Source organism: Jatropha curcas, chromosome 8, assembly GCF_041381405.1.
Source record: "Jatropha curcas cultivar XTBG-Jc1 chromosome 8, XTBG_Jcur_1.0, whole genome shotgun sequence".
NCBI lineage: Eukaryota > Viridiplantae > Streptophyta > Magnoliopsida > Malpighiales > Euphorbiaceae > Jatropha > Jatropha curcas.
In genome coordinates, this window is record NC_143158.1 from 7486767 (window position 1) to 7498032 (window position 11266).

Genomic DNA, 11266 nt, shown 5'->3' on the forward strand with positions numbered 1-11266 from the left:
CTTCTTGAGTTCCTCAATTGTTGCTTGATGATTCTGCTAGTTTTACAGGCTTCAAAAGTGAAACACTATTATCCAAGCACTGCAATGTTGGAAAATAACTTTGACAAGCCCTTAGACGCTCTCGATTCAACAGGAAACCCAAAACACCAGCACAAAAGAAAAAAAAAAAGAAAGAAAAGAAAAGAAAAGAAAAGAAAAGAACAAGCATATTAGAAAAAAATACTAATAAACTACAGTTTAGAACCTGGAACTGTACATTTTGTCTTTTTATCATTGTACCACATGGTGCGACATAGGAAAATAAAGCAATCAAAGGTACAACAAAAAAACTATTTTCCTTAGATTCCCAGGTACTGGTCCAGTAATATGTGAAATAAAAACAATAAGAAAAAGGAAAATTACTTGAACAAAGCATACTGTTGTTGTTGTGGCTGTTAGGCGTGACCCCAAGTTTTTACCAAGTAATTTGACATAAACAATGGGTTTAAGGTCTCAGATTCTGTGATAACACAAGGGATGTGAGCAATGACAGGCCAATAATCTCCTTTCCCTCTTAAGCACCTTTGTTTTAGAATAGGGCAACACAAGATTTCCAGGAACCCAAGGGTGGTAGGTAGACCCTCCTTCGGTAAGGAACATATTTTAGGGCAATTCCAAATCCATAAATTTTCAAGAGAGGTGAGGCTTTGGAGGCCACTGGATATGCATTTCAAATTCTTCAGTCCATCTATCCAAAGCAAGGTTAGAGAAGCAGGAAGCAGTAGACCATCTTTATCTGGAAAGAAATCAACATCTGTACTAGGACTTGTGCCTTTGATTGAGAGTCGTTTAAGAGAGGTGAGTTTATGTAGTCCCCACTCTGACATGGGCTGGCTCAAATTCTTACATTCCCTTATTCGAAGTGTAGTTAAGTTTGGTGGCAAACCTCCTTCTGGAAAAGACAATAAATTTCCACAATCATATATTTCAAAATACAAAAGACACATCAGGTCCTGCATCTCCTTGGGCAGACATTTCAAATTCTTGCACCTTGAAATTGTAAGATAGATGAGAGTTGGGATTGCCAAACCCCCTCCTGGGAACCGCTCTAAGTCATGACAATCTTTTAGTTCTAAATAAGTGAGATGTGAAAACCTATCATGTTGCAACTCTAACAATTTGTTTGTGCAAAAACAAATTGTAAGAGTTCTGAGTGAATTGCAGAGCTCACCAATCTCAAAGGAAGCAAGTGATGGACATCCTTCAATAGCCAGCTTCTTAAGATGAGACGTCTCATTTTTATCAGTTGCATGACGTATAATGCCCTTCGGTACAGACAACAAAGAATTGCAATCTCTAATTGTGAAATGTCTGAGAAAGTATGGCAAACCTGCTGCTGGAAAAGATGCAAGTTTTGGACAACTCTGGATTCTCAAAACTCCAAGAGATGTGAGGTTGTGCAGCCCATTTGGCAGCTTTTCCAGATTTTGACACTTTTTTATGATCAAAACTTCAAGATTGCAAGGCAAAAGACCTTCCTCTCCCTCTATCAATGACACAAGCTGCTTACAGTTTTGGATATATAAACGTCTCAGACTAGTGAATCTGTTTACGTTACTTCCATCATGCCACAAGAACATTAATTCACGACAATCTGCAATCTCCAAATCTTCAAGTGCAACCAAAGCCAGTATAGGCATTTCATCTAAACTTACAAGGCTTGAAATTCTCCTAATCTTTAAAGTAGTGAGGGAAAATAGATCATTTGCACTTCGCAGAACCAGCTCTTGACAATTTTCAATGATCAATTTGCGGAGAGATGGAAGGACATCAGGTAGCTCTCCTAATTGTGGGCAATCACAAATATTAAGTATCTCCAAAGAAGGAAGGAACCTGGGTAGTTTTCCGACCAACTTTGGACAATTTCTCATTGTAAGTTTGCGCAAATTCATAAATGTTCGTCCAGCTTCTTTGCTAGACCATTGCTCCCACCCTGCCATGTTCTTCATGGTTAGAGTCTCTAGAGATGGAAAGGCTTCAATAGAAGGAGAAACATTCCCATGGAACTCATTACCTACTTCTTTTATTCCAACCATTCCTACTATGTTTAACTTTTTAAGCAAAGGTAGTTGCCCAAGTGCTGGTAGAGAGGTGATTTTACGACAATAGCAAAGCTCTAGACATGTCATATTAATGAATTTGGGATCTCCTATCCAAAATGGGAATTTTGTTCCACTGTAGAATTTAATAGAAAGCTTTTCCAGACTTTGAGGAGGCTGTAAAGAGTTGAGGACCTGCAGTTCATCCCTTTCATTTTGCAAACCATGTAAGTTATCAATCCATTCCAAGGTTAATGCATTAATGCCTTTCTTCTCCTTCAGCTTGATGAGTTCTGAATCTCGAACATGTACCACGTTATGCAATCCTGTAATATGAAGCCCCTCTTGTAGATGACATAATTTCATCAACTCTGTTATTCCAAACCCGCAGCCTTTTCCAACGATAAACTTAGGCAAAATGTGCAAATTTGTTAAATTGCCTATATGTGGTGGCATCTCGTGCAAACTATTTGTATCACTTATGTCAAGGTATTGCAAATTTATTAGTTCACTAATACCTATAGGCAACTTAACAAGTTTTTGGCACCCACGTAATTTCAAAGTCTGAAGGTTGAAGAGCTTGCAGGAGGATTCAGGTAACTTTGTAACTTCAGTAAAAGACAGATTAAGGTACCGCAAATGCTTTAAGGCACCAATAGAACTTGGCAATTCCTCAAAACAATAACCAGCCAATGATAGAACCGTTAAGCTTCTTAATTTTGGCAACAAGTCATGCAACACCTTACTAGTTAATTGGTAATAGTGTGATGGTAGGATTGGTAATGCCAAGAATGTACGCAAGCTCTTCATTTCATGGAAGACCTCAAATCTTTGTGAGATGTCACAGACGTGATGAGAAAACGATGAATGGCGCACCTTTGCATTTGATTTTACAACCTCTAGCTTATCATCCAGATGAAAACATACTTCTTCATTGACAGATCGAGCCAGGTTTCTTATCAAGTCATGCATTACATATTGTGATTTGTTGCTACTTGACTGTTGAAAAAATGATCTGGAAAACAAGTCACGAAAATATTCAAGACCCAAGTCCTCAGTTGACTTTGTGTCCTTTGATTGTTGCAAAAATCCCTCCGCCATCCAAAGTAAAACCAACTCTTTTTCGTCAAATTTGTAGTCCTTTGGAAATATTGCACAGTATGCAAAGCATCGTTTCAGATGAGATGGGAGATGGTGGTAGCTCAACCTTAAGGCTGGAAGAATACCACTTTTCTCCTGAGGTAAATCCCATATATTGCTGTTCAAGACTTTTCCCCACGCATCATGACTCAATTTACCTCGTAAAAGGCCTCCAAGGGCCTTAGCAGCCAAAGGCAATCCTTGACACCTTCTAACAATTGCTTTTCCTATTTCTTCCAAATGTGAGTGTGCTGCAAAATTTGTCGTCCCCAAAGCATGTTGTGCAAACACAGCCAGACAATCATCATGAGACAAGGCCTTTAAAGTATAAGCTGGAACATTACCCATCATTAATGAAACACCTTGATTCCGAGTTGTAACAATGAATCTGCTTCCTGGTGCCCCTGCTTCAAAAGGACCGCAAAAGAGAGTCCAATCATCATAATTCTCACTCCAAACATCATCTAAGACAATCAAAAATTTCTTTCCTGACAAATTCTCCTTTAATTTTACTTGAAGAGAATCTAAATCCTTAGCATCATAACTCTCAGAATGCAAAATTGTTTTTGTTACTTCAATAACATCAAAATGTTCACCCACTGACACCCAAGCCTTCAAATCAAACTCCAAAGTGGCATTATTAAAGATGAGTTGAGCAAGAGTTGTCTTACCTATACCTCCCATTCCAGTTATAGGAATAACACAGATGTCTTCACCACCGCTTTCTTTACCCTTTAATAGTTCAAGTATTGCCTTCTGATCATCTTCTCTTCCATAAATTTTTGCTTCATTCACCAATGAAGTTGTCGGCTGTCTCTCTCTCACACTGCTGCTCCTCCCTCCAACACTCTCTCTTAGATCCAGGTCACGTTTTGCAGCTGTGATCTTCTCTAATCTGGCAGTAATCGCCTCCATCTTGGAAAGCAGCTTACCATTGAACTTGACTCTGCTTCGATTCACTCCATAAATACAAGTAGGGACAAGTTTATGCACCTTACATGTCATAGCCAGAGGTTCTGCCATCAACCTTCGTCGCAAAACCTCAGTAGCAAATTCATCAAGCACATCCTCCACATCATAAGCCAAATCTCTAAGCTCAGTTACCCAGATTTTCACGAACCCATTAGTCATCTGCTTCTCCTCTGCATCATCAAGCACAGAATAAATTATCTTCAACATGCTTTCCCACTTCTCTATTTCAGCCCGCACTTTGCCTTGGCTTGCATACTTGAGCAAGTCATGGGAAGACAACTTGTCAAACAGGCCTTGCAAAGAAGCCGAAAGTATAGCGCCTCCAATGGTAGTCACAGCTTCCATTACAACAAATCAATTATCAGCCAAACAAAGTGTTCAAGGAAAGATTTGGGAGAAAGAGAGAACTTTTACCAAATCAAGAGAGAGTTTAGGTGAAAAGATAATACCATTATTTTCTACCAGAACCCAAGTTTTAGACCTTTCATTGGTGTCAAGCCTTCAGTTTAGTCAATATATCATTTACAGAGAAACTTCTCAATTTATAATTTAAACAGTCATGTGATTACTTTAGAGTCGCTCGTTACACGTTAGACAAGAAGTGCAGTATTTTGACTTTGACTAAAAAAAAAAATTTTTTTAAAATGAATGGAAAATGACAGAGTTTTTACTTGTTGGAGGCTCTTTTTGATGGTGTTTAGCCTTCTCTAGCGTCATTTCTTGATTTCCTCTTCTTCTTACTGATCTTCTTCTCTATGAGCTTTTGCTTCCTTATTAATTGAAGCCACCATTTTTCAGACGGTGAATAGAGGTTTTCCAGTCGGAAGGTCGTTTCCGACCAGATGAAAAAAGCGCCGCGTTTTGAGTTTATAGGCAAGAACAACGACGACATTATAGAATTGCCATCATTGAAGATGATGAAAACGGATGCTTTTAGCCGGTTAGATTATAACGGTGGACCGAATCGTTAAAAATTTGGATCCGGGTTATTGGATCATGGTAAACCATATACAAATCCTAGAACTTCAAAAAGACCCTCCCTGCAACCTTAATGATCTTTATTCTGCTCTACCCCACGGCCACGGCGTCGCTTTCAGAAAGCTACAACTGCTTGTGAGTTTGTCAACTTCATTAACAAATGCTGTGTTTGATTCTTAACAAAACTTCGTTTACAAAAATTTCCCATTTTCCTGTGGTTAATTAAGATTATTTATTTCTGAAATAGCAGAAATTACCTGATCATTGAAAAAGAAATTAACTTCCAAATCTTTACCTTTATTTGTCATGTGGGTAATTACTGATTCTTATAACCATTGTAGTGGAATTTTTGTTTCCATTGCTGCTTTTTTTTTTGGTTATTTTCTTGTGTTCTTTGTATGTAATTTGACATTTTCTCTATCAGGAAAATTCAAATCATTGTTTTGCCGTTACTGAATAAACCTTGGCTCACTAGTTAGTGCAGTTCTGTTATCTGAGTTAAGAAATTTGAATACTTTATCATCTGAAAAAGAAGCTTGTGCTATTTGAAGAGATTAAACCAGATAAATAAGATGGGAAGGGAACTTGCAGATCTCCCTATGAAGCTTCTGATGCCTTCCTCCTTTGACAACATCAAAGAAATTTCATTCAAAACGATTCCTTCTGTGTCAAAGGTACTTGGCAAGAAGTTGACAATCTTCTTCTTCTCCAATAAATATATAATTCCCTTAAAATGTCTAAAATGTGATTTAACAGGTTCAGATCAAGAAGGTGTTGGAATCAATATATGGCTTTGAAGTTGAAAAAGTGAGGACGCTAAACATGGAAGGTAAGAAGAAGAGGAGAGGCGGTCGTTTAGTTGCTAAACCAAATTACAAGAAGGCTTGTGTGACATTCAAGAATCCAATTTCCATTGCTTCTGACCTGTACCCTGCCGAAGCAATTGAAAAGAAGAGAAGAAGCTCAAGTAAGTATTCAAAATCTGGTTATTTTCAAGAAGATGATGTGAAACTGAAGTCTGGTTCGCTTGACAATGACAAGCAACATAGAAACTTTTGTACCACTGGTACCTTTGGTCAACTAAACTCACCGAGTGGTATGCATTCTTCAAGATAGTTAATTTATGAGTAATAGTTTCTCTTCGGAGCCTATAGCGATTGCCAGTGTGTCTCATCCTCATAATCTCAATCAAAATTGTAGATGTTGTAGTCTTAAATAGCCGCTTCTATTGTTCAAAAGAATATATATATATATATATATATTGAATATGGTAGTGGTAGACAGCAATTAGGACCAAATCATTTACACTATGTTCGGGAGGAGACGAAAGAAACCAAGGGAAACAAGGGAGGATAAGGATTGTCCTGTTCACTTTCTCTTCTCGTTTTTCACTTTGTTTTGGATTGGAAGGAAATTAAATTATTTTCACTTGTTTGAAAAGGAACAAATTATGAAGAAAAGAAAATTATTGTAAAATTTACAGTATTATTGTAAAATTTACATTTTTACCCTATATGTAATATAAATATTATTTTTATAAAATTAATAAGTTTATAATTTATTAACTCAGTTTATGAAATAAAATAAAATAGCAATGCAGATTTTTGTTCTATAATTTGTTAATTTTAAATTAAACAATTAGAATTAGACAGTCCCATTATTAAACAATTATAATGGATGATATTCTCATACTGTTGATAAAAGCTAACAGTTTTCTTTATATTTTAGGAAGTTGAAATGAGTACATTTATCTTTTTTTTTTTTTATTCGATATTATTTACAAAGAATTTTCTACATTATACACTGTGAATAACTGTTATAACAATTTGAAAGCCCATCAAAAGCGGAACAACCCACTAAAGGAAATAAATACAAATTAAAATTAAATGTCATCATTGAAAGAAACAAATGGAGAGGAATAAATCCCAATTTTAAATATGAATTTTTCCGTTGCGTTTTCAATGTTAAATTGGTGGGCCCCAGAGAAAAATTAATGCTATTTTCCTTCCCTCACTATTTTCCAACGTAGTCCCAAACGAGAGATTTTAACCTTCCTTCTAAATTTTACCTCCTTTCACGCGGTTCCAAACAGGCTGTTAAGGTAACCGATATGGTCCCAACAGAGAGAGCAAAGGCATTAGTAGAACAAGTTGCATTGATTTGGTCAAATTAACCCAAGGAAGTCAGTACAGGAATCTAATCTTTTTATCTTAGCAAGATCCCAAAAAGAAATGGGTTAATATGTAATTAACTGTCAAATCAAATGGTAATTATTTTGCATTAAGTTTGGAGGAAGGAAAATGTTGTAAAAACTTCAAAAAGGATGCTTTTAGAAAGGTCAGTTCCAAACAGAAACTCCCAAGTCAAAAAGTAGAGGTTAAATACAATCATAACCAAGACTACATACAAATTGAAACATAAGTCCATCTTCCAATAGATTGCGGTTTTCAGCATATACAAGTGACACATTAATCTTTATATCTACCTTAGAAAACTTTTCAAGTGGAAACAAAGTTTGAGGGATAACCGAAAGAGTGTCCTGTCTGTCTTCCTCTCAGTGATAACCAAGAGGGGCTGGTGCCTCTCTCAATTCCTTACCCTGATAATGAATATCCTGCATGGCAAGTACAGGGTTTAATGAAATTTCATGGTGAGTATATTAAAGCAAAAGCAAAACTATATATAATCATCAAGGCTGGAAAGTGACATAAAAAAAAAAACAAAGTTTAAGACTCAGAACCATTAAACAAATGAAGAATGGGAGGATTTGTATTATAGAATTGAAATTTCTAGTCTAATGCTCTTGTATTGCTTAGTTTTTCTTTTATATTATTATTGTGCATCATATTGAGAGTTATTTATTCATAACAAATCCCCTCTGTACTTTACTACTAGCATAATTATTTAAACAACAAGAACTTTGGTTATCTTCCTCAGCTACTTCCTTCTCACACAAAGGCAAAAAAGAACCAATTTTTCCATTAGCCCTGCTCCCATGATTGAGAATGATGCTAATTACCATGTTTTCCTCAAAATCAATTTAACTACCTAATTATCTATTTTCTCAAAGTAGAACATAGGCTTCATTAAAGGAAATAAAGATGCTGGTTACTGAACCTCAATTACTATCCAATCAAGCACAGAACATGCATCATAACTAATTTCATGCATATATTTCTGTAGCTAATAAAAATAATAGTTGGAATCGATTTTTCCTCATAACGTTGTTAATATCATGCCCCATGCTAGTAGAACTAAATTAAGAGCATTTTACTGATGTGAAATTTAAAAAGTATCAATAGAAGAGCAAGTGATACTCACAGAAGCAAAGTGGTTAACATCACGATGGTGAGCTTCATCAGCACGGATCACAGTTATAACATCCTCCAAAGTTGCATCCTTTGGCAGTCTCCAGTAGTCTATGGCAATAGCAGGAGCTGGAACATTTTCAATTTTACCATCTTTGATATCTTTCAGAAACTCTGTATATGAGTGTATGGCTTCTTCCTCCAAATACCCAGTAATTCTATGAGCCAGTTTGGGAGAGAGCAGATAAAGCACAAAGTAAGCATTGAAGAATACACCCTGCACTGCAAGAACCAGCAACCTCTCGTACCATCTAGGCTGAACAAGCTCAACCATTGTCATTAGGTGCATCCTCTCATTCTCTGCTTCCTCAAGCAGGGCTTTAATCCAACCACCACTTTGCTGGAACCTGCGGAGAGACCTCAGGTGCAGCAACATCCCTCCAACCATACCAGGAACAGCAGCCACAGTTTCCAACATCATGGCACGACACCCATACCGTCTCTGCAATACCATTCACAAACACAGAGCGATCAAGAAAACATTATTGAAAGCCAGGCATACTTCCAAGATGTTTGATTAAAATGTATGGTCTATCCCTAGGAAAACTGAATAACTGAAGGTGTAGAAGGCTGTCTATGCCCAGAAATGCATTTCGGCACAATTATGCAATATTTCAAAGCAAATTTTCATCAAAAAAAAAAAAAAAAAGGGGTGGAGATTCAAAAAAGAAGGGGAAACAATTTCTTGATATTATATTCCTTCCCCGTACAAATAATCAAGATGCAGGGGCATTAGTTATTATCCATTTCATCAAAAAAAAAAAAAAAAAAAAAGGGATGGAGATTCAAAAAAGAAGGGGAAACAATTTCTTGATATTATATTCCTTCCCCGTACAAATAATCAAGATGCAGGGGCATTAGTTATTATCCATTTCACGAGAAAAATCAGTAAAATAAAAATCCTAAGGGAATCTGTCATCAAAAGGGTATAATCAAATACAGGATCTAGACAATTAGATACATAAATTCTGCTAAAGAATCAAATAATATCCCATTAATATCTTAAAATTTATAAAAATGTCCCTTTTAAAGATCTCTCTGCACAACTGATCATTTTCCCTTCCAAAGAATTTTCAAAGTGATGCTAATACAGAACCAGAAAATGCAAAAATTCCTATAATAATGAAGTATGAGGCAATTCTATCCATCATTAATCATTTTAGCCGTAGACATCAAAGAAATTTCTCATCCGCTGACTTTAAGATGTAAATTTGAAAATACCGACCCATTAATTTTTTGAAATTGAATCTAAAATTAGAGAAACCAGCCCTTGAACCGTTGAGGAGTAAGCCCCTGAACATCGGAAACATAACATACACAATTGCTTCCCTGTAATGTCAATAACTCCAAAATTCTAAACCCCCTGATCCATCTGAATTTTAAGCCGAAAATTCTACTCATCACCGGAAAACGATCTACATTTTTCTAAACAGTAAGTTTCCTTGCACGATAAAATTCTAATTCCAAACTAAACTTATCAATATTCAGAAGAAGAAGACGACGAACCTGAAAAAATATATCCGTTGGAATTCGAAGGAGCTTCACTGTCCTGTACGCAACCTTATCAAGGAAGGTCTTCGGCACATGATGCTTACTCAGATCTATCGATGTATTTGACTTGTAAGTTTCCCATGGCTACACGATCAGAAAATCGACGGTTAGTCATAGTTTAAGCACAAATTAATCATTTCTAAACATCAAGAAACACATACCATAAAGCAATTCCATGGCCATTCAGTCCCATCTTCTCTCACAATCTTAGGCCTTGAAATCCCCCAGTAGCTCGAAACCACCGCACCATCACTCGTCTTCACATATTCTACTCCTTTCTCCGCCGATTTCCCCACCGCCTTCTCCTTATTCTCCTTCTCAGCCACCGCTGTCTCCGCCGCAGAGCTCATCATCCTTCTCCAGTAAAACACTCCAAAAGACGCACCGTTTTGGTTCCTTAACTCCTTCCATGCCTCCACCGGCTTCACAGCACCAACCGCCGTCACCGTCGAAATGTACCTGCCACCACTGCCACCATTGATCAGCAAGCCTCGCACCACCGTCCTCCGCACCAAGTAATTCATTTTCGTTGCTTTAGGGTTTGGGCTTTTCTTCTTCTTCTTCTTCTTTGATGACTTTCTCTATGCAGGGGTTTAGAGGTGTCTTTGTTGAGGTTTTATGAGGACGAGAAGGAAGGGAAATCACGAAAAAGGAAGGGATGGTCATATCGTGTTTCGCGGGTTTATCAGTGCTTGGGCTGCAAGGAAAATTTTGACGGTTGAGATCGTTTGATGCTTAGGAACATTCTTCTTGTCGTAAGGTGCGATTGATTGGATTTTGGTTTCCAAGGAAACGTGAGATTTCCGGAGTACTGGCTGCAGGTTGGCGGTTGTCTAGAGAAATCGATTCTGTGTGATGCAATATACAATTCATCAGACAGTCGCTCAATTAATCAAATATTATTGATAAGATTAATATTTTTTATTAAAAAGTTTCTAAAAATTCGACTTCTCAAAAAAAATACTAAAAACTCCTAAACTTCTACTGTTTTTCAATTTTAGCCTAAATATTTCAATTTTTTAGCTACCATTCACCATTGGGGCCAAAATCATTCACCAGCATTCTATTAAATTATATACAATTTTTTAATTTTTTAATTTTATATATATATATATATATATATATATAGGTTAAAGAAGACTTTTATTTGAAATATTATTTTAGTTAAATACTTAATTT

The 11266-nt window shown here is 36.6% G+C and overlaps 3 protein-coding genes across 7 annotated transcripts; 1 reads left to right on the forward strand and 2 right to left on the reverse strand.

Moving 5' to 3' along the window:
- Positions 1-209: 209 nt before the first annotated feature.
- On the reverse strand, positions 210-5001 carry LOC105643955 (putative disease resistance RPP13-like protein 1). 4 transcript variants are annotated; one of them, XM_020683185.3, is made up of 3 exons: positions 4862-5001; positions 3890-4528; positions 210-3622 (listed from the first exon to the last, which is right to left on the reverse strand). In XM_020683185.3, exons 1-3 carry the CDS (start codon positions 4905-4907, stop codon positions 435-437), a joined length of 3873 nt encoding a protein of 1290 aa, XP_020538844.1. In that variant the 5' UTR covers positions 4908-5001; the 3' UTR covers positions 210-434. The 4 variants fall into 4 exon arrangements, with proteins under 4 accessions (XP_020538844.1, XP_012084587.1, XP_020538843.1 ...); XM_012229197.4 differs by having other exon boundaries at positions 210-4528; XM_020683184.3 differs by lacking the exon at positions 4862-5001 and adding an exon at positions 4640-4716 and having other exon boundaries at positions 210-4528.
- Positions 5002-5168: 167 nt separating this feature from the next.
- On the forward strand, positions 5169-6384 carry LOC105643956 (uncharacterized). 2 transcript variants are annotated; one of them, XM_012229198.4, is made up of 3 exons: positions 5169-5303; positions 5720-5842; positions 5925-6384. In XM_012229198.4, the coding sequence occupies exons 1-3, from the start codon at positions 5187-5189 to the stop codon at positions 6282-6284; spliced, it is 600 nt and encodes a 199-aa protein (XP_012084588.1). In that variant the 5' UTR covers positions 5169-5186; the 3' UTR covers positions 6285-6384. The 2 variants fall into 2 exon arrangements, with proteins under 2 accessions (XP_012084588.1, XP_089581411.1); XM_089725285.1 differs by having other exon boundaries at positions 5172-5303; positions 5593-5842.
- A 1085-nt stretch (positions 6385-7469) lies between these two features.
- On the reverse strand, positions 7470-10805 carry AOX2 (alternative oxidase 2). Its single transcript, XM_012229199.4, has 4 exons — positions 10249-10805; positions 10043-10171; positions 8490-8978; positions 7470-7782 (listed from the first exon to the last, which is right to left on the reverse strand). The coding sequence occupies exons 1-4, from the start codon at positions 10609-10611 to the stop codon at positions 7723-7725; spliced, it is 1041 nt and encodes a 346-aa protein (XP_012084589.1). The 5' UTR covers positions 10612-10805; the 3' UTR covers positions 7470-7722.
- Between the last annotated feature and the right edge of the window lie 461 nt (positions 10806-11266).